Genomic DNA, 20536 nt, shown 5'->3' on the forward strand with positions numbered 1-20536 from the left:
GTTGTTATTTGTTACACCAGCGTGTAAAATCGTAACACGCACATCACCACAACAAGGGATCTGGCGGCTTCACCACCACAACGACAGTCATCCATCTTCGGTTATCTTCTTTTCAAACTGAGACGTGTTTCGATGATGTGCCGAACTCGAAATTATGACTGTTTACAGATCACTGGTGATTATACAAACCGAGCTGATTATGCTGTGTCTGCTCTGTCTGTCCGACTACGCCCGTGCAAACCACCCAGCGATGCTATGCTACAACGATCAACGCGTATGGATCCAGCAAAAATGCATAGTCTCATAGCCAGTCTGATGGTATCTTGATCTTGCTTCGCATTCATCAAATCTGGGGTGTATGATGGGAACCGTGCTGGAGGGTGAAGGACGTCTGTTTCTCAACCTGGCCTACGACGCGCCAATACAACAGCAAATATATCGATTTCAGGTGGATTCGAAAGCTCTGATGCTACGCTACATGAACGAGGTTGAATGAAGTCTATTACTGGAAACTACGCGCTGCTGGACGTCGAAATGCTCGATCCCGCCCGAAACAATAGCGGGCTAAGTTCGATTTTGCGTGAGTTTTGTTCGCGCCGCGTCTGCTGATGCTCCCGATTCGGACATTTTTCATCAACCAGGATCATTTTCCAGGCCTACTTAATATTACTCACGCGACTGATGCAAACTGATGCGGGCGGCCCAGCCTGGAATATAAAAAGAGGGCTTTCCCCCCTCTCTCGATCTCTTCTTTCCTTCCTCATCACCCTCAAAGAGCCTCAAAGATCTCAAAGAGACCTGGCCTTCTTCTCAAAAATTATGGAAATGATCCAACATATGATCTTATGGTAAGTTTCTTTTTATCTCACTTTATTTTGAAGACACACACTGACACATTACTAGTCGTGCACTTCATCTCTCCATCTCATATTCCTCCACGACTATCCACACCACTCAGACAAGGTGATCCTTACGTCGAGGCACCTCCCTTCATCTACAACTACTCTGAGTCCAGCTCTATCCCCTAGTGCTAGCGGCAATCTTTCACTATGGTTAGTACTATCCTTGATGTCTTATGCTCCGTCTATACTTGAATCTTTACTGACACATACTACTAGCCATGACATATCAACTTGACCCCATCTACATCTATCCTGGGTCCATCGTCACTATTATCCTATCCTACAATACTGGCGGCGCTCCTCAACTATGGTCAGTACTTACAGTGTCTCTTTACTTTTGCTTCATGTAGGCTAACACATGCTTCTAGCCGTGTCAACCTATACTATATTATGAAATTTGAAATCAAAAAAAAGAAAAAAAGGAAAAAAAACAAGAAAAAAAGAAAAAGAAAAAAAAAGAAAAAAAAAAAGAAAAAAATGAAAAAAAAGAGAAAGAAAAAAATGAAGCAAAAAGACAAAAGAAAAGAGAAAAAAACAGAAAAACGAAATTGAAATGATAAAGAAAAAAGAATATGAAGAAGGAATGAAAGAAGAAGGAATGAAAGAAGAAGAAAGAGAAAGAGAAAAGAGTTATCGTGCTAGCAGCAATCTCCTTTATGGTATGTCTTTCTGCTCACTTGTCTTATACTTGATCAAATACTGACATTTTACTAGCTGCGCATAGCACCTATTCCAAATCACCTTTACAATTGGGAACGATGCCCAGACGAAAATCAAGACAGCTACCTCAATCTACAGCTACTCTGGGCTCGTGATAACTCTTTTCTCGAGTTAGCGGCAGTCTCTCATTATGGTCAGAACTCATGAGCTTTTTTGAACTGCAATTTACTTGATTTACTGACACGTCCTAATAGCCGCGAAACAGCGATCCACCTCCATCTACATCTACACTGGATCCATGATTTCTCTTTCTTCTTAAGCAAGGAGTGACCTCCTCTTATGGTTAGTACTTACACTTGAACGCTTATGTTTCCTTGCGTGATGGTTATTGACACATATTTCTAGCCGCCTGTATCACCGTCCGAATCCCTCTCTCTATTCCGCCATGCGTCCGCCACGAATATCGACACACGAGAGACCACGCCTTACGATACGTCTCCGGTCGCTTCCTCTCCAGCAAGCTATCTCTGTTCTGTATTCTGTGATTCTGTGACTGTGATTCTTTCCTTCTGTGGATACCCAAAGATTCATATCCTCAAGTAGATAGAAGTAGATAGAAAATAGAAATTTAATAGAAAATAGAAGTTTAGATAGAAAATAGGAATTTAAGTTACGAAGAAAGGAATAATACAATCGGAACAAGCCGCGCTCTAACGAGAAGAGGCGGTGCATCTGCCCCCAGAACAGCGCCCCAAACTTGGCTGCGGTCCCTGGCCAGCGCTCTCAAGTTCTTTATTTTATTTACCCTTTGCGTCTTCGCGCTCACGCTTTTTGTGGCGGATATCTCGGGTTCACCACGTGTTGAACGTTTTCTCCCTTAGATCTCAGTCACTCGAGATTCACGCTTTTACCGGGCACGCGGACAATTTACTCGCTGTTTTGTTGTCGATAGTCCGTCATCCAGTCTTGGCCCACCAATCTCATACCACGACGCAGTAGCCTTCCCCTCGCCGGCTCAGCATTGACACCCCCCTATACACCTTCCTTTGCCCACATCACAATGCGCGTCGGACTTCAGAGCAGAGAGAAGAGCTGGACGGCTCTTCTGACGTGCTTGGCCGTCGCCTTGCTGGCTGCCGCCTTCGCTGGCGTCGAAGCCAAAGACCCAAACGGTGTCAAGTCTACCACATTCAACCCCAAGTACAAACCACCAGAGGGCGTTGTAATGACGCCGTTGGGACAGCCATCTCTATTTATCGTACGTCTTCACCTGCTTCTTCATTCAACGACTCTCCATCTAATCAGACAATAGTTCTCCGGGCGATGGCACCGGTTCCGTGAAATTTTCAAGGCGAGTCTTTGGCCCGGCACCTACGTCACGTTCTTATCCTACGGCGAGTACTGCGACCTCGTCCTGCGACCACGAGTTACGACACCGATGAACTTGACCTACACAGTCTCCGTCGACGGAGGAGAGCCTTTCGATGTCTCGAAGTTTGTCACACCGGAGGAGACACACAAAGGACCGGTTTTAATTCGGATTCCTACACCATCCTACGAGGAGACCAAAGCTCACGACGCCGAGGGATTGGTCATTTACATCAACAAAGAGAAGGAGTCGGATCCCCTATCTAGAGACCCGCATGTTGTCCAGGTCGTGTCTACGCGGAGGTCATCGCCACTGTCGATGCAGGGTTTCATGATCCCAATTACGTTGGTGAGACAGAACCGCGAGTGGGCAAACAACTTCCAGCTGATGCCGTACGTCGAGTTCGTCGGTGGACCCGCGTATTTCAAAGAATCCTTCTCGCGTCTCAGCTCTCAATTTGTGGCAGCCGAGGCTCTGGGGATAAGACACAGCCATATCACCACGCCCGACGTGTCGGCAGGTGCTGAGGACGAGCAGCTCACAGGTGAGACTTTCTGCTCCAAGATTAACAGTCGAATTGATGGCTAACCAAGACTACTTTTTTAGAAATGGTATTCACATCCAGAGGCGACGGCAACTCCCTTTCTGAGCAATACAAGCTTCTCAATCCTGTGCAGTTTGATCCTTACTACAAGCCGGGTTTACCGCACTCTGGACTTTATTCCTTCAGCGCGCAGGCAATCATCCAACCAACGACACCGACGGCGATGATTGTCGACGTCGGCCAGACCGACAACATCACGAACGTGGACCCGGAAGCCTTTGCTGATAGCTTATATGAGTTCCTGATATTTGCTCGCAGCCGGGCAAACTTGGACTCAATAATCATCGTGATTCTTCGTGAGGATGGCTATCCCGCTGAAACTGCGAAGGTCGTTAACCATCTTCAGCGGTCGGGTGACTCGTACATCATCACCGCGCCATATCCCGAGCCTGGTGACGCTGAGGCGTGGCAGGAGTTTTTGCAGGAATATGTCATTGATTCAGAAGCCGCGACTTATAAACAATACTCGCCGTACATCAACAGCGGCATTCGATCGACGTTTGTCTCTATGGATAGCATCAAGTCTGTCACTGGCGCCTCGTTCTCTTCCATCTCCTCCAAGATGGCTCTCGACAAAGCTAGCGAATCCGCGCACCAAGTCTTGATTCTGGTTGCTGCTCTGTGCGTGCTCATGGCCCTGGCCATGCTCCGCGATACCATCCGGGTCGTCAGTAAAGCGATCCTCTCCCGACTTGGCCTTGTGGGCCGGTCTGTGCCAAAAGCTTCAAGCCAGAGCCGGTACAAGGGCGTGTCGGCAAAGAACGGAGTGATCTGGGACTGAGCTGATATTTTAACTGTATTTCAACGGGATGAGACAACAATCTTGTATGCGTCCGTATTTGATTATTTTGGTTACCGGAAGCATTTTATTTGAGTTTTGATACTATTTATTTTTGACTATATATCTCGCGTGTGTATGTATAATAGTTTGAGCTATATTATGTAGTGGATAATATATCCTCTGGGTCGTTAATGCAGTAAATGCAATAAATGTGGAGCAGGGCCGTTTTCTATCCTTCTTCCTCCCCCTTCGAATCTTCTTTTCTTCATGCGCTCCCGCATTCCAAAACAGATCTGGACAAAGCCCTGGAAGCAGCCACGGAAATAAGATTAAAACACAGATCTGGATTAGGGCTGTCGTTTTGCCGGGGCAACCAGCCCGTGTTTACATTCACCTCAATGCAGTGCGGCGTAAACAGGTTTCAGCATGATTGAGCCGCGCGGACCCCGATGGTTAAACACATCGGCCCTCACTCTACATTGTCAATATCAATCAGTCCGCTGTTGATAGTCCACGATATCTCACTCCGCTCCAAGCTGGACTGAAACAACACAACGATGCAGACACCTACGCCGGCTGTACGGTGGCCTCCGCGACGGGTTCCGTGTGATCCGACCAGCTCATCGCCAGTATCTGATCGTCTATGGGACTCGACGCCGAGCGATGTTGAGATAAATCTCGTCACCGCAGCTTCTAGACTTGCGGACCTCTCTTTACCCACGAATGCCTCGTCGCCGCAGATGCTCGAGGCCTTGCTGGCCGGTCTGGAAGATGCGGCCATCGCATTCGACGCTCTCGATTTCCGGAAAGATATCCGCGCTGCGGCCGCGGGGAATGAACAACTTGCTGATATTGAGCGGCAAAGTCGTGACTTGGTTCGGCACATCGACTTTCTCCGTATCCGAGCTACTTCCAACGCAAAAGCTGATACATCAATCACCGAAGACGACATTCGACTCGCTCAGCAGATCGTGGCTGCGGTGGACGGCATACTCAAGACCATAGAGCAAGCAAGAGAAGACGTTGATATTGCGCTTGAATGGATCGAGCTCCGGGACGTTGTCATGGCCGACCTGGCGGACGAGATTGCAAACGGTCAGGACGTGGCCATGGAGCTTGAGGGTTATCGGCTCCAAAAACATTCCGAGTGGCCTATTCCTCAGAACGCAGCGGTGAATAGCGTCAAGGGACTGGTGGAGTCTATGAAGCAGAGTCCGGTCCCTGGTCACGGAAGGTTTGTCTGTCTATCGGAAGAGGATAAAAAGCAAAACAGAATGTAAGTCGAAATAAGATACGGCTGAGATGTCAGATCACATACTAACAAAGTCGCTTAGACTTCTCAACCTGTTCAAGAAAATTCAGCCTTTACGAACAAGTCTTGAGTTTCTAGACATGCGCATCGTTGAATTTTCGCAGCGTATTGGAACCAAATTCAGTTCATCGCTGGAAGATCTAACGACGCAGCGGGAGGAGCTCGATGCAAAGTGGAGCAAGCTTTCAGCAGATGCCGAGCTCATCAAGAAGGAGTTTGGCGAAGACAGATGGGTGGCTTTGCTTATCGACTCGGGAAACCAGGCTAGAAAGTTGATGAGTGGTCTCGAGCAGCAAATGAACTCGCTTCTTGATATCAGCTCTGTTGAAGCGGTGGTTGGGTCTCCTGCGCCACTGAGCAGTAGCCAGAGAATCCAGCAGTACGAGCTGAGCGCAAAAGAACATATTCCAGAGACACTTAAGATTCTCAGCCTTTTGGAACGAGCTACTAGAGATAAGGTCACGACTAGTAATGAGGTTGCTCGTGAAATTGCCCACCTAAAGAACTTCTGGGCCGATTTCGAGGAGCACGTCAGCGAGATTGATCAGAAATACGGACTCGACATTTCCAACGTGATTGGCGAACTCACGGTGAGGGACCGCAGCAGTCGAGTTTCTCAGAGATCGTCATCGATTATGTCGTTCCGTGGTAGCCGCAGTCGCAGTCGTTCCTCGTGCTCGGCCACTTCGAGTGTAGATTCGATCGCTGAAGCAAGCTCGCCCGACTACCTCAGATCGTCGTCTCCTTTTGATGAAGACCCGAGTATGCGCACGCCTATGCCTTTGAATGGCAGGCGGAAGCAGAGCCTGTATACTCCGACGCTGAGCAAAACCTCACAGCTGGATTTGCAGCACCCAAAGATCCAGGCTACGCCTCGTTCTGCTATCCCGCTTCCGAAGCGGTCTCTGCAAACTCCAAAAGTCTCAGCATCGGTTTCGCCGTGTAAGATACCGCGTCCTGCGACTCCTTCCGACAGGAAACGCCGCGCATCAAGTATCCCACAGCCCAAATATTCAGCCGTACCCGTACCTGTGATAGCACCCGAAGCGGCCGCTAGCGAAGCTCACCCGGCAAGTCCTCAGAGGACTAGCAACTTTGCGGCACCTACTTTGTCGTCGACTTTGAAGAAGAAAGCGAGCACTCGCGAGTTGCAGCAAAAGACGGGTTCTGTCATGGCTACTCCGCAGCGCAAGCAGAGCATTAGTTCTGCGACTCCGATCGGGATGACTGATACCATACGAAGGGCTAGGAAAAGCTCGCTCATTCCTCAGACACCGCAATCTATTTCTAAAGTGAAGACCGCAGCCGCGCGCCGCCAGTCCACAGCAGCTAGCAAAGACCCGTTTGGGCCGACTTCAACCACGACGCTCAATCATCGCGCTAGCACTCCCAATCTGAATCGCAAGGCATCGGCAGCTAACATTTCTGCACCAATGGAAGCCAAAAAGGTTCCTCCTCTCCCAGCTCTTCCAAAGTCGCCCACGAAAAAGAGTACCGCATCGGCAGCCTACAAGCTCAGCACTGTCGCTGCCATGTCGCCCAATTCCCAGCAGAAGTTCTACATCAAGTACAGCCCTGGCGACGAAGATTTCACCTCTGCTGGATCAGGAGACGTGCCGACTGCGCCGACGATGGCTCCCAAGATGATGGCCCGAACTACGGCCGGATCGGGAGCGCCGACACTATCGCCAAAGAAAAGTATGCCGAATATGTCTGCGCAAAAGCCGCGATGGCGGTGAACTCGAGCCTAGGCATTGGTTTGTTTTTTTGTTTGGTTTTTAGCTGCATTTAGTTTTGTTTACACATTTGGGTGATTTTGAGATTTTGTTGATAGAGGATTTTTTTACTTATTTTTTCTGGGGATTATGTGAGTGGGGTGGTTTATTTTCATTTTTATCTTTTTAATATTAGGATTCTACGCGGCGTGGTATTTTATTTCACTATTTTTTCCTATTTATTGGTTTTCTTGGGGTGATCGTATTACCGCCAATATGATGTTGGACGCTCAATTGGGGTGTGTACGAGTGTTGTATGCTGCATATCCTGTGTTTATGAGAATGAATTCATTCAATAGTTATTTCAAGCGTTTTTTTGAGTAATTGTTACGATGAAAGGCTGGTGAAGAAGATGAAGCGACGACAGACTGACGACTCTGTCAATACATGACAGAAAGCGCAGAGCGTGATGATTTAAATCGTAGATAGGAAATGGTCATCATTAAACAAGAGAGATCTAAAACTATGCAAACTCCAAGAGGATAAAGTCGCAATAGGCATAAACAAAAACACCAACCACAAAAAAATAGAAAAGACATTACATATACAATCATACAGCGTCAAGCAAATCGTTAAACACAGCAGTCAACTTCAAAAGAAGGTGAATTTATGCTGCGGCTTCTGTTTCCGCTCCTGCGAGGAAGATTGGGTGGACGTGTAATCGATATCGACGTCGTCGATCGAGTAGTTGTATCCGTGCTGCATTTCGCTGATTGTCGAAAACGCCGTGATCGGCAACGCGCTGTCCTCGTCTGAATCGCCGAGATGGTTGTCTGCCCGATTGCCGTGCTGAGTACTGTTCCGTCGGGATCCGAAGCGCATGAATTGCGGGATTCCAGATAGGTATTTGTCCTCGTAGCGCGGGGCGGCGTGGAATGTGAGTGAGAAGTGGGGCTGCTTGTGGGAGGAGGAGGAGAGGGAGTATTTGTGGGATTTTTCGTCGTCGTCGTCGTCGTCGGAGAAGTGCGCGGAGATCTCGCGCGTGTCGAGAGGGTGCTCGCCATAGTCGAGGTCGGAAGAAGGGATCAGGCTGAGCGAGAGGATGGTGACGATGAAGAGAAGGGCGGAGTGGAGGAGGTTTGAAAGCATTGAGAGCAGGCGTAGGCTGAATGGGACTGATTGGTCGCCGTCGGCGTAAATCACGCGATAGACGGTCTCGGGGAACATAAATGCCTAGAACAGAATTCTGGTTAGATTATGATCCAGAAGAGGTGGAAATTTGATATAAGGCAGACATACAATCGAAAGGAGTCCGCATGCTAAGTAACCATACGAAGCTAAACGATACCCCGCCTTCTGCGAGCTGACTTTGTACACAGCAGAATGAATGTACGCAGCCATACTACCGCACACGATCCCCAGTGCCAAAAGACCCAAGACGACGCAGGCAGCGATCGACGTCGACTTGCCCATATAGTACAGGATCGAGTCCTCTCGCCAGAAGCAGGTGCTGTTGATACTCGCGTCGTTCATGTAAATGACATAGACCGGCAGCCAGAGCGCGACAGAGAAGCCTCCAAAGGCAAGGAACGTCAGGAGGAACCTCAACACCTTTACAGCCACGCGACGCGAGGAGGCTTCAGAGAGACCGGTGCTGAATCCAGTTTCATTGACTGCGCGCGTGCACTCGAAAATCGACGGAAGAACAAAGACGAGATGAGCGACGGGAGTAGCGACTGTCGACAACCAGAGCAAGATCGGGTAGGTATTGCCTCCGCCTGCGGTGCAGTCGCTCTTGCTAGCTGTGATTGAGAGCACGAGCTGCAGGATCGAACAGAGAGATAATAGCACTCCGAACGCAAAAGCGCGTCTCTCAAATGCGCCGAACGCGCGTAGCCAGTTCGAACATAGAAACGAGGAAAAGGAGGTCGAGCTGTGATTGAATGCTCCGCAGGAGTATTTGACTGCGAACCGTACAAGAATCGACGCTGAAATCGCGATAGAGCAGACAAGACTGACGATAGCAGTAATGGTGAGAGTATTAAGGCTACCTCCCGACATGGTTAAGAGATCAAGGATCTTCAGAGCTGAACGGACGCGCGATGTGAGATCTATATCTCGAGATCCCAGCAGCAAAGTCGGTAAAGACAGCAAAAACACGGCAGGAAAACAGGATACAGGGTCAAACAAGTGCAAGAAACCGGGAACCAAGGAGTGAAAGGCTGGAAGAAAGGGGGTTCGAAGTAGAGGACCGACCTGCCGACGCGAAACGCGACAAATGGAAACTTTATCTGACTTGGCAGAATCTCAGCCGCGTCGCGTCGCTGCGGGGACCGTCAACTCCTCGATTGACGCGAGGTGGTCTGACGGGTTGCGAGCTCGGTATTTGTTCCGAGACTAGTTGTCCAATAATTTGTTGTGAAGCTTCTAGAAATACTGACTACAGAGACCAATTTTGGGCAGGACATTAAGACAGGGCCGCGATACGATAATGACCGCTTGTTCGCAGCCCGATCTGGTTATTCTTCAGTTAGAGCTTTCGTCTATAAATAGTTGATAGATCCCTAGTAAAATCCGTTTAGTCTAGCAAAGAGAATCATGTCCAGTCGTTGTAAAGGCACGTGGACGGTCCGTAGAAATGGAATGGATTTAGCCCTCCAGCGCACGCGACGCGTCGAAGGGCGAGAGCCAGAATGCGTAGCCCAAGCGACTTGCAGCAAAGTTTTCCCATCTACGCTCTACTGCGTCTTCCGAAGAATGCTAAGATTGCTTCTTTGGCTAATTTATCACCGTTTGTTAACGCTAGATAGCCATTCTGCTGCTTTTCATTTTGAGCTTAAGAAGGTCAAGGCCCCACAAAATCGTCAAGCAAGTCCGAAATAGTGTAATGGTTAGCACGGTCCGCTCTCACCGGGCAAATCGGGGTTCAATTCCCCGTTTCGGAGTTTAGAGACTCCAACTTGTCTTATTATTTTTTTTTATTTCTTGCTGCTATACTTTTTTAATTTTTGAATACAGATTCAGGCTATTTTTTTTTGATTATATTAGAGGTGTCGAAGTCGTGTGGTAGATGGGCGGTGGGTGGTTGGCTTGATAGCCTTGCTCTTTGTCTCTCAGCCCAAAATTCAACGCCAACGAAATATGCCCCATGAGTCGTATGCCACCTTTATCTTGTAGTTCTTACAATGTATAAGACTTACTCAGGTGCCTGATCTTAGAATACTATGCTAAAACACTTCACTACTGGTCGTTCTGTCTTGAACCATTCTTCGATAGGAGGCCGAAGTGCGTAGTCTATAAGCCGTTCTCTGGTTACGACATGATTACTGATGATCAAATATACATTGGGCCGGTGGCCAGTACTACTGTACAAAAACTAAACTACACAAAGCCCCCCCTTGAGCTGGATATTCAAAATCCGTTTCTCTGGTCCGGTCGCCAAAACTCTCAATTTCGGACTCAGAGTCAACTATACGTCTCGCCGTGCTCACTTGCTGCCATTCTCCCTTGCTCGCTTGCGTCTTTCATACTCCTCTTTCGTGCAAGGGATCACGCGTGTACGTTCAAACGACTCTCGGGGAGCGACAGTTTCGCACATGTAGACAGGGCGCGGAGGTGCATGCGACGACAGTTCGCGGCAAGACATCAACACCTTGGCGATGTCCTGGCTTCGAAGCGGGTCAGGGCGATGATCGGTTACCGGGACAATGACCTTCACCACCTGATTAGCTGTCTGGCGGATTTCGTCTGGGGTGGCGTGTCTAATGCCACGCGAGCGCAGAAAGTCCTCGATGGGTTTCTTCTTGGGCTTGACGACCTTGGACGGACGGACGGGACTTGTCTTCCGTTTGTCGTCCTGCGACGTCGGGGTCGGAGTCAAGTTGAAGCCGTTATCTTGAGTCATTTTCGGGAGGTTTGCAGAGGAAGAGGGACTGTCAGAGTTGGAAGCAAGAAGGGAACTGGGGGTCCGTCTGACCTTCATATACTTCTCGGTGAACAAGGAGCCATATCGACTTGATTCTTGAACGACTGAGTCCTCGCTCGCTTCGGATGCAGACTCGCTCTTTATGCAATCCTCGGTCTCTGTTGAATATACTGCATCGGTAACTGGCCATTCGATCACTGTATTATTAGTTTCCATCTCCTCTATCTTTACAGTCACGTCATCCTCGTCCTCGTCCTCGTCTTCGTCCTCGAATTCGTCCTCGCCGGAGTCCTCATCGTCAGCGTCGTTGCTGTAATCTTCAGGTATATGCTCGGACTCGTTGTAATCCTCAGAAGGAGACTCTGGAGAAACCGGGGACCGGGGACTGCTGAATTCTGAACTAGACTCAAACCTGTCAGAGTCGGAGTAATGAGGCTTGTAATAGTATCGTCGTCTTCCGCCGACCCTGAGCCGAGAAGCGTGAAAAGCCATGGATATGAAAGATGTTTCTACAGTAAAACACAGAAATTCATGTTGTCGTTCCGTGTCGGTATTTAGACACGAAGTATCGCGCAGAGGTGGGCGGCTGAAGCGCTTTACGATGAGATTTTGATTCGGCCTGGGAGGAATAGAGCAAGGGTATCAGGGTATCGGCAGAAGTGCAGCATAAATGCTACTCAAAAGCAAGAAGTTACAGAAGTGGTATTATTTGTGCTTTTCTGGAATGATTTGCAGCCGTCAAAATATATGCTCCATGCTCGAGTGATGAGAGGTGAAGACAATTGATTACAGAATTGAGCACGACGTCTTGTTGCCGGATGTTGTCCCTCCAACTAGCAGCCAAAAATCGGAGCAATTACAGATAGGGATTCGTCAGAGCGGTAGGAAACAAAAACGAGCAGAAACAACAGAGATGGCAAGAAAAGGTAACGAGGGAAATGCTGGCTGATTTTATTTCAATCTGAAGTAAAGAAGGAGCGAGTGAGAGTGGATGGGGAGGGTTAGGCAGCTGCTTGCTTGGATCAATTTCTTGCCCTAGTTGGTCGTAAGCTCTTAACAACAGCTTATACCCAATTTGAAAAGTAAAACTATTCTATTGACGATTTAATGATGATCAATTCAAGCAGAAAATCCTGTTAAGTACGTATATTCTTTACTGGAGTCATTAGGAAGCTTCAACTGCCACACGTGACCGCTTGCTGTGGAGTTTCCACGCAGAGCACTCGAAGCGATGAATAGATATTCTAAATTAGATGATAGAAACCGGGAATAAAAGAAACCCCACTGCAAATCCGAAAGCAAATCTTCAGCAACAAAAACATAAAAATAAAAATACAAATGGTCAATATCTAATATACACGCTCGCAACCACAAGTAAGAGCTCCTTGTCATATTGCTGAGCTCAGCCATACCATGAGTTAGTCCCATTAGATACGGCAGGTACCGTAGGCGCGCGAGTTGGAATCAGCGGCTCTCCGATTTGATACGCGTCGATCAGATCTTTCCAGGTGTTGAGGTCTAATTCGAATATAAACTGTTTTGATGTCGCAAGCGAGTCCTCAAGCAAGCGGCGTCCTTCCTTTGTATCCGCGTTGATGAGATCCACGTCTTGAACAATCAGGTCGCCGTCCTCGTCCTCGTACAGCTGAATCTTCTGATCTCGCACAAGGAACGCGATATTGAATAAATTCTCAACGGTTTGTGAGTATGATAGAGGGTTGAAGGCCAAACGGATCAGTGAGGTCGGCTCGTCGAGTTGTTTAATGATCCTCATCACCGAAAGAACGGCTTGGTTCGTACCATTATCGTTCTGGACTATATCGTTCTGCGTAAGCTCTTGTGGACGCGTGACGGCAGCGGTGAACTGGCTGCCTTGCGTCGACCGCGTGCCCACGTTCCGTCGCGCCTTAGGTTCGGCGTGCGATGCAAGAAACTCGTGAACAGCAGGCCGGATCGAAAACGAGGCGCTCAGGTCTCCTAGTCTCGCCCAGCCTTGATAGTCGTCGTCTTCGAACCCCGTATCGTCGTCGTCCGCATCGGCACCGTTCTGCAGACGATCACCGTACACGAATAAAGCCATATGGCTCACAAACTCTTCCGGGTCCAGCTCAACCGTCGCGCCCATCTTCAGCTTCTTTGTCCGTTCATAGAAAATCTCGGTGTTGAGGGCGTAAAGACGCGAGTCCTGCGCCGCCTCCTGGGGATTCTGGACCTGTTCGTAGAGCGCGTTTGTTTTCTCAAAATTGCGCTTCAAGAGCTGCGTGCCAACATGAGAAGCAGTCAGAAACGTGTGTCTGTCCTCATGCGTCTCGCGCGTGAGCTCGCGGTATTTCCGACGCAGCTCACGGCGTTGGTCGATAGGTTGGCTGGGGTTGTAGGCCTTTGGCGTCATCCGCCCCGGTTGTGACCGCAGACTGCCGATTGAATTGTCGGGCATCTCAATCTCAGACGATACACTTGAAGTAGACGGACGCGATGACCGTGATGAGGTTGAGGAAGCGGGTGATTGCGAATTCGGACTCATCGCGGGTGAATGTTCATATGGCGTCGAGTATTTGCGGCCGCTGTTCTGAAGGGAGAAACGCGTCGCGGAAGGGGCGCGCCTGCTAATGATGACTAAGGCTGTTTTCACCGCAGCGAACCACAACTGAGCCACAATGCGTAGAAATAAAGCAGTAAACTGATAATATATATATATATAGTCTGAAAACAGTTTTAATGCAGTTTAATACTCTTAAAAGACTACTGCTATCCAACAAGGAGCATCAGTAGTAAAAATGTATTATGTAATGACTTGCTTACAGTTTACAAGGGGAAAGTACCCGCCCTGACGCGACTCCCAATACTGATTGACCACGCGCCGTCGCCGTTCTCCTCTGCTCGACCCCACAACCCACCCGCTCCACAAATTCAATAGTTATCATGGCGCAAGGCCGTGACAAGAGCAAGCTAGCAATTAAATCCGGTGATTTTTATGCCGATTCCTGGTCTACGTCGCAGTCGCGAGACGAGGTTCAAAAGAAGAGAGAGGAGCTGGCGCGTTTGAGAAGAGCAAAAGCGTCGGGTGCACCAGCAGGGAAAACATCACCGCTGAAGAGGCCGCATGATACGACCGAGTCTGGGAAAGGTCAGCCACCTGCGTTGGGGATTGGTGCGTTTACGCATTTCCAAAACACAAACAATAGAGCGACGGCCGGTGTCAGTATCAAGCAGTTACTAGACGAGAGCAGGAAGAGCGGCAGGCCTGCTGCCGCCCCTAGCGGCGTGAATGATGGCGTTGGACCGGTTCTGTCGCGACGGCTTGGAGCGCAGCCTCATGCGACGAAGATCTCTAGCTCAGGAGTTCGAGATCAAGCAGCGAAACCGCGTGTTGTCCGCAGCAATGATGTTAGCGTTGAGTTCACCGCGTTACCAACTTCGACCACCGCTCCTGCAGCTCCGGTTGATTCAAAGCTGCAGTTTTTAAAGTATTTGAAAGCGAGGAAGAATCAAATGGCGGATCAGGAACGACGGGACGGAGAGGCTGCAGGCTTTACAGCTAAGAATACGGACGACACAGACTACAAAGATGCGATTCCAATCAGCGAGAGCAGCAGCGATCTCAAGATACTCGAAGCCAGCGAAGATTTAGAGACACAGACGCAGGCGACGATCAGGAGACTTGATAGCGGGCGAGCTCTGAGCAATTGCCCGCTCTGCGACAGTCCCCTGTCGGAGGCTATTCGGGTCAAGTTTGGAAAGTTTGAGGATCGGGTCAAACGAAGCTATGCGATCTGTCAGGCACACAAGAAAGAGAAAGTGATGGAATTGGCAGCAGGACGTAATTACTCCACCTCGCTGAATGAAAGCTCGCTGGAGAAGCGGGCGCGGAAAGCAGTGGCTGCGATCGATCTACCCGCGATTCTGAACGGAGAGCAACACTCAGTCTATCACGAGCACGCCAAAACAGCAGCGCAGAAGCATGGCCGCAGACTGGATGCGCTGCAGCAGATGGAAGCGGGGCAGGGAGATATGCTTCCTGGATACTATGGCCTGGTAGGCAACGGCGTGATGCTACGGGTGGCGATGACCGCGTGCGAGAAGCAGATTAGAGCGGCTGCTGCGCGGGAGCGGTGGATTTCGAATTTATCGGTGACGGGGTATGTCGCGAGTGTGTTAGTCCCGGAGATTGCAGTGCGGTTGATTATGGAAGACCAAGGATGCGAGAAGGAAGCGGCGGAGAAGATTAGAAAAGAGAGTATTGACTACGGACGCCTGATGTTTGGTGAGACTCTGGATCTGGTTAGTGAGGAGGAAGAGGTTTTTGATCACGGGAAGACAGAGGCGAAGAAGGTGGGAACGAAGAAGGCTTCCAAGGACAAGAAGAAGACTAGCGAGAGGAGATCAAAAGAGGTGAAAGAGCCGAAAGACAAGTCTGAGAAGGGAACGAGGCGGAAACATTTGGACGTTGCCGCAAGGACTTCTTCTCGAGAAAGCAGTAGCGACTGGCTTTCGTCTGATGTTATCGAGCTTCCGAGCTCACCACTTGTTACACCGCCGGCTATAAGAGATCGCGAGGATGTTCGGGATATCGAAGATATAGAGACTACTCCGAGAGCGTCGCAGTCGACCCCGGTTCGGCCGAAACGTCGAACACGGTAATTCCAGGGACAGCCGACTTCAGTTCGGCCGACGCGTCGAAGACGGTAATACGAGGAGCAAGTGAAGTGTCTCTGAATGCATGCATATCTATCCAAGACTGGAATAAATAGTCGACTCGAATACAGGTAGAGCTTCACTTATGCTAGTTCTGCTGCCGAGCTTCGTGGCAGAATACACTTTGATATGCCAACGATGTTCCGCCGCAATGTGCCAGTCCGACCAGGATAGCAGCTCTACAGCAACAGCCGCCCTGAAGACGATCAATTCGAGGCGAACGTCGTGCGGCAGCGCCATTCCGACTGTTGAATGGGATGACAGCCAGGTCACTAATTAAACTCAAAAGAGCGAAGAGATCGACGCCGCGGCCAATCTTCTGCCCTAACCCGCAGATTCTAGAAACTCTCTCGGAAGGGCTGTCTCGGTCGGTTGCAGGCTATGCAGATCCGGAGAGAGCACCCGTGCAGGGCCGGAGGGAAAAGTACGGCCAGACGAGCGATTCGGGCATTCAAAACCCACTTTGAGCGATTTCCAGGAGGAAAAAACAAAGAGGACAAGGCATTGACGATAAAGGACAGAGCGGCAGGCAGCACACGGCGCCGCTGCAGATCCCTGTTGTTAGCGGCGACGATCCGCTCGCTCCCGGTCGATTCTTCTTTGTTGAGAGAGAGCGCCGTCCCGAATTGTTTTGTTATTTCCGCCCAGCGTCCAGGTTTTCTTCTCTGTTGGTTTGATGTCGCTTCGAATCGATCGTCTAGGCTTTTTTGCGACTCTTCGCTAAACATCGCTCTGAATCACATAAGTTACTTCTTCCCTTCTCCACACCTCAATTTATGCACGAGTGGTGTCCTACATGCACTCTTTTTCCGTCTTGCAGGCTCTTTACTAGCTCTGCTATCTATCGCAAATTGCTCTACTCACTACCAGCTGCCGCCATGGAGCGTCCAGGTGCAGCATCCAGACCGGCTCCGCACTGGACGCATGATCTTTCTCCGTATCTCAAACCAAAGTCCGCTTATCACAATCTGCACTCCCCGCCCGAGCTTCTCAACTATTTGGTATTTCATTCACCGTTTATCGCTGGCGTGCTGGGTGAGGACTTGCAAGTTCTTTGCGTCACGAAGCTGCTTTCTCAGTTTTACTCTCTGGTGAGTAAAGACCGCGCACTGCAGGCGGAAGATGCGAATGCCTTCCCCGGCGTCGGCAGCAGTTTTTTCGACCTAAATATTCGCTTTCAAGATCTCGCGTCACCGCTCTTGTCGCATGCCGAGCTCTTATCTGTATACTTGAAATATCTGGAGAACATCCCGGTATCTGAGAAGCGGCAGGTGGATGTAACCGTTCTCACGAGCGACGGACGAGTGGGCGAGGAAATTTTCAAACTCGAGATCTCGCCGATCTGCATCAACGACAAGCGCTACTACTATTTCTCCCTCGAGGCCGAGATATCTACGCTCATGGACGCATACACCAGCATACACCCGCCCCCGCCTCCACCCAGCAAGACCACAGTCCCAACAACAACAAAACCCGACAAGCATGGCCGCGAGTGCGTGACGCTCTATCGCGAGATGGTAGACTCGCTTCCGTACTTTATATTCCTGAGCGACTCTCTCGGCAACCGGCTCTACGGCTCCAAAAAGTGGAGCGAATTCACCGGCTGCGGCGTGCGCGAAGATCCCCCGCTGGAGAACTACATCAACCCCGAGGATTTCCCGCTGTTCAAGGCGTCGCGGAATCAGGCATATAAAGCCGGCAGGGGATTTGCGCAGGAGATAAGGGTGATGGATCGGGAGGGGCGGTACCGGTGGATGAGGTATGAGCTGGCGCCGATGGTGAGCAAGGAGGGGAGGATCGAGAACTGGATCGATACGTGTCATGATATCCAGGATTTGAAAGAGGCGTTTTTGAGCGCACACCAGTTCCGGGAACATCTACGGTGTCTTGTTTTTAGTTGTACGTCTACTACTTGCTCCATCACACTAGACTTTACTGACCTCATCTAGCTGATTCATCGATATGGTCCATCAACAAAGACTACAGACTCACAATGTGCGAAGGCATGGACAAGATCTGTCCCGGCCGCGAGATCCGGATCGGCGACGACATCCGACAGACGTGCGAGGACTTTGCAATCGTCCGCGAGCCACTTTCGCTGATCCTCGAGGCGCGCGCAAAACTGGCGACAAGAGAGGTCAAGCTGGGAAACCGCTGGCTCCGCACGCGGTACGTGCCCGTGTACAAGCGGTCGTCGTCGGAGATGGACGTGTTCATCGGCAACGAGGGAGGGTTTGATACGAGCCAGGTTATCGGCGTCGTCGGCGTGTCGCAGGATATCTCGAATCAGAAGCTCGCGGCGCTGGCGCTGGAGGCGAGGACGAAGGAGTTGAGTATGCTGCAGCGGAAGGAATCTGCCGAGTCGGAAAAGTATAAGACAAAGTCGCAGTTTATGGCTACCATGAGCCACGAAGTCAGAACGTGAGCATCGAGATACAAGCACGTTTTTATTTTGCCCCAGCTAACACAGATCATGTAGTCCAATCGCAGGAGTCGTGGGTCTTTCGGAGCTTCTGCTACAGACAGATCTCACGCAAGAGCAGCGCGAGTACTCGGAAAGCATCCTCCACTCTGCGTCCAATCTGCTCGCTATTGTGCGCGACGTTCTCGACATCACAAAGATTGAAACAGGCGTGTTGGGAATAAAGACGGCGACGTTTGATATCCGGGAGCTTTTGAATGTTCAGCTTCGCGGGTTCGAAAAGGATGCGAGGTAAGTTGCTGTAGGCGATGCGTACTGGAGCGATTTTGACCAACATTGTACAGGTCGAAATGCGTTGAGGTGGTAGAGACGATCGACATCGACCCTCAGATCAAATACCTGATCGGCGACGAAGCCCGCGTGACACAGATCCTCATCAACATCCTCCACAACGCGCTCAAGTTCACGTTACAAGGGCGCATAGACGTGACGGTATCCCAACTGAGCCTAACCGACCCCGTCGCCGCCGCCGCCGACAACACCGGCAAACGAATCGTCCTGCGCTTCAGCGTGACAGACACGGGCATCGGGATCGACAAGGAGAACCTGAGTAACGTGTTTGTGCCATACAAGCAAGTCGACAGCTCCGACTCGCGACAACACGACGGGTCTGGTCTTGGTCTTGCGATTTGCAAGTCGTTGACGGAGCTCATGGGCGGGCAGATTGGGATCGAGAGCGAGATTGGGGTAGGCACGAGGGTGTACTTTGAGCTGCCGTTTATGATTGCGAACGCACCGCCGGCGAGGAGGCAAAGGAAGTCTGAGGCGCAGGAGGTGCAGAGCCGGGAGCAGGAGTTGCTTGATGTGCGATCGCGGTTCGCGACCGAGCGAGAGCTGGGAGGTCGAAGTAGTAGCAGAAGTAGCGAGAATAGCACGCGTTCAGAACCGCAGACCCTGCTGAAAGAACGGAAGCACGTGCAGATCCTGATTGTCGAAGACAATCTGATCAATCAAAAGATCGTCAAGCTGTTGGTGACAAAGATGGGCTTCTCCGCGCACACCGCGCTCAACGGGCGCGAATGCATCGAGTACCTAGAAAGCCACCAGGACGCGCCACCGGATCTGATCCTGATGGACTGCCAGATGCCAATCATAGACGGGTATTCTGCGACCGGGATGCTGCGGCAGCATCCTAATCCGGCGATCAAGACGGTGCCCGTGATTGCAATGACCGCGAGCGTCATTGTCGGGGACAGAGAAAAGTGTCTTGCGGCGGGGATGGACGATTACCTCGCGAAACCGCTGAAGGGACCAGAGCTAGAAGCCATGGTCGTCAAATGGCTTCTCGATCGGCAGGTTTACAACGCCAGAAGGTCACTTTCGCCGCTCGCCGAGACAAGGTCGCATCATCCCCCTGGCGACTCGCGCAGGCCGCGACCGAGTCCGCGGACAAAGTCGGCGTCGCAGTCGTTTGTCAAGGGGTCGTATTCATCTGCGCAGGCGTACGGTCACGGCGACTATCTCTCGTCGCGGACAAACTCGTTCAGTATCAGCCCGCCTGCGTATCTCTCGTCGTCGATAGCGAGCGAGCAGATGCAGCAGACGGACGAGAGCGGGTATACATTTGCCGCCACCGACGGCTTCGGTGCAGACTCACACGAGCATTCTCGATTCACTTCAACATCCACAAACGCTGCCGCGCTCGCAGACTCAATAATGACGACCCTGCAAAACATGGAAACCGCCTCGCTGACGATCTTCGAAGACCCCCCCGACGAACTCCCCCCCCTCTCACCCACCGACGCAGAAGCCAGTTCCGAATTCCTTTCTCCAGAAGACGCGCAGCGGCTAGGCGTCGTCAAAAGTCCGCCGGTTAGAGAAGCAAGTTTCTCATCGACGGACTCGGCGTCGACAACGTGCCTTAGCTCGTCGTCGACGGACGGAGGGGGTGTGTCCTCGGCTGGTACGAGTGTGTCGGATACAACGCCGCCGCTGGCGGGGTAGTTCGTTAAGGAGACTTGACTTTTCTACTTTCACATTCGTTCACACTTCTATAGATCTTCGACTGTACGATAACATCTCATAGTTCAGAAACGCAAAAAACAAGGGAAAAAGGGAAATCAAAAGCTGCTTTTCTTGGGAAAATTACAT

General features: G+C 50.5%; 7 protein-coding genes and 1 non-coding gene across 8 annotated transcripts; 6 read left to right on the forward strand and 2 right to left on the reverse strand.

The window, feature by feature from the left end:
* Positions 1-2458: 2458 nt before the first annotated feature.
* BZA70DRAFT_5027 (uncharacterized protein) lies at positions 2459-4749 on the forward strand. Its single transcript, XM_064915155.1, has 3 exons — positions 2459-2820; positions 2875-3475; positions 3538-4749. The coding sequence occupies exons 1-3, from the start codon at positions 2623-2625 to the stop codon at positions 4314-4316; spliced, it is 1578 nt and encodes a 525-aa protein (XP_064770169.1). The 5' UTR covers positions 2459-2622; the 3' UTR covers positions 4317-4749.
* Position 4750: 1 nt separating this feature from the next.
* BZA70DRAFT_5028 (cortical protein KAR9-domain-containing protein) lies at positions 4751-7798 on the forward strand. The gene is made up of 2 exons (XM_064915156.1): positions 4751-5592; positions 5651-7798. Exons 1-2 carry the CDS (start codon positions 4874-4876, stop codon positions 7365-7367), a joined length of 2436 nt encoding a protein of 811 aa, XP_064770170.1. The 5' UTR covers positions 4751-4873; the 3' UTR covers positions 7368-7798.
* A 1-nt stretch (position 7799) lies between these two features.
* Positions 7800-9656, reverse strand: BZA70DRAFT_5174 (uncharacterized protein). Its single transcript, XM_064915171.1, has 2 exons — positions 8643-9656; positions 7800-8576 (listed from the first exon to the last, which is right to left on the reverse strand). The coding sequence occupies exons 1-2, from the start codon at positions 9402-9404 to the stop codon at positions 7995-7997; spliced, it is 1344 nt and encodes a 447-aa protein (XP_064770171.1). The 5' UTR covers positions 9405-9656; the 3' UTR covers positions 7800-7994.
* A 560-nt stretch (positions 9657-10216) lies between these two features.
* On the forward strand, positions 10217-10288 carry BZA70DRAFT_t2. The gene has a single exon. It is a non-coding gene; the product is annotated as a tRNA-Glu (tRNA).
* Positions 10289-10408: 120 nt separating this feature from the next.
* Positions 10409-11592, forward strand: BZA70DRAFT_270583 (uncharacterized protein). Its single transcript, XM_064911317.1, has one exon. It carries the CDS (start codon positions 10663-10665, stop codon positions 11359-11361), a length of 699 nt encoding a protein of 232 aa, XP_064770172.1. The 5' UTR covers positions 10409-10662; the 3' UTR covers positions 11362-11592.
* Positions 11593-12399: 807 nt separating this feature from the next.
* On the reverse strand, positions 12400-13820 carry BZA70DRAFT_270584 (Nse4 C-terminal-domain-containing protein). Its single transcript, XM_064911318.1, has one exon. The coding sequence runs from the start codon at positions 13790-13792 to the stop codon at positions 12671-12673; it is 1122 nt and encodes a 373-aa protein (XP_064770173.1). The 5' UTR covers positions 13793-13820; the 3' UTR covers positions 12400-12670.
* A 269-nt stretch (positions 13821-14089) lies between these two features.
* On the forward strand, positions 14090-16370 carry BZA70DRAFT_270585 (RTC4-like domain-containing protein). The gene has a single exon (XM_064911319.1). The coding sequence runs from the start codon at positions 14191-14193 to the stop codon at positions 15907-15909; it is 1719 nt and encodes a 572-aa protein (XP_064770174.1). The 5' UTR covers positions 14090-14190; the 3' UTR covers positions 15910-16370.
* Positions 16371-16841: 471 nt separating this feature from the next.
* Positions 16842-20389, forward strand: BZA70DRAFT_264534 (uncharacterized protein; the record flags this gene model as incomplete). The annotated part of the gene is made up of 4 exons (XM_064910908.1): positions 16842-17862; positions 17913-18384; positions 18443-18676; positions 18730-20389. The coding sequence occupies 4 exons, from the start codon at positions 16842-16844 to the stop codon at positions 20387-20389; spliced, it is 3387 nt and encodes a 1128-aa protein (XP_064770175.1).
* Positions 20390-20536: the final 147 nt, after the last annotated feature.

The sequence above is a fragment of the Myxozyma melibiosi genome (genome assembly GCF_037950935.1).
Source record: "Myxozyma melibiosi strain Phaff 52-87 chromosome Unknown BZA70scaffold_1, whole genome shotgun sequence".
Classification (NCBI taxonomy): Eukaryota; Fungi; Ascomycota; class Lipomycetes; order Lipomycetales; family Lipomycetaceae; genus Myxozyma; species Myxozyma melibiosi.

Excerpts from the sequence above, each read along its gene's own strand:
- BZA70DRAFT_270585 (XM_064911319.1), top strand. The coding sequence starts at position 14,191 with ATGGCGCAAGGCCGTGACAAGAGCAAGCTAGCAATTAAATCCGGTGAT.
- BZA70DRAFT_270584 (XM_064911318.1), bottom strand. The coding sequence starts at position 13,792 with ATGAGTCCGAATTCGCAATCACCCGCTTCCTCAACCTCATCACGGTCA.
- BZA70DRAFT_5027 (XM_064915155.1), top strand. The coding sequence starts at position 2,623 with ATGCGCGTCGGACTTCAGAGCAGAGAGAAGAGCTGGACGGCTCTTCTG. Across the intron at positions 2,821-2,874 it reads GACAGCCATCTCTATTTATC|TTCTCCGGGCGATGGCACCG; the intron begins GTACGTCTTCAC and ends ATCAGACAATAG. Across the intron at positions 3,476-3,537 it reads TGAGGACGAGCAGCTCACAG|AAATGGTATTCACATCCAGA; the intron begins GTGAGACTTTCT and ends CTACTTTTTTAG.
- BZA70DRAFT_5174 (XM_064915171.1), bottom strand. The coding sequence starts at position 9,404 with ATGTCGGGAGGTAGCCTTAATACTCTCACCATTACTGCTATCGTCAGT. Across the intron at positions 8,577-8,642 it reads CATGCGGACTCCTTTCGATT|GCATTTATGTTCCCCGAGAC; the intron begins GTATGTCTGCCT and ends ATTCTGTTCTAG.
- BZA70DRAFT_5028 (XM_064915156.1), top strand. The coding sequence starts at position 4,874 with ATGCAGACACCTACGCCGGCTGTACGGTGGCCTCCGCGACGGGTTCCG. Across the intron at positions 5,593-5,650 it reads GATAAAAAGCAAAACAGAAT|ACTTCTCAACCTGTTCAAGA; the intron begins GTAAGTCGAAAT and ends AAAGTCGCTTAG.
- BZA70DRAFT_270583 (XM_064911317.1), top strand. The coding sequence starts at position 10,663 with ATGATTACTGATGATCAAATATACATTGGGCCGGTGGCCAGTACTACT.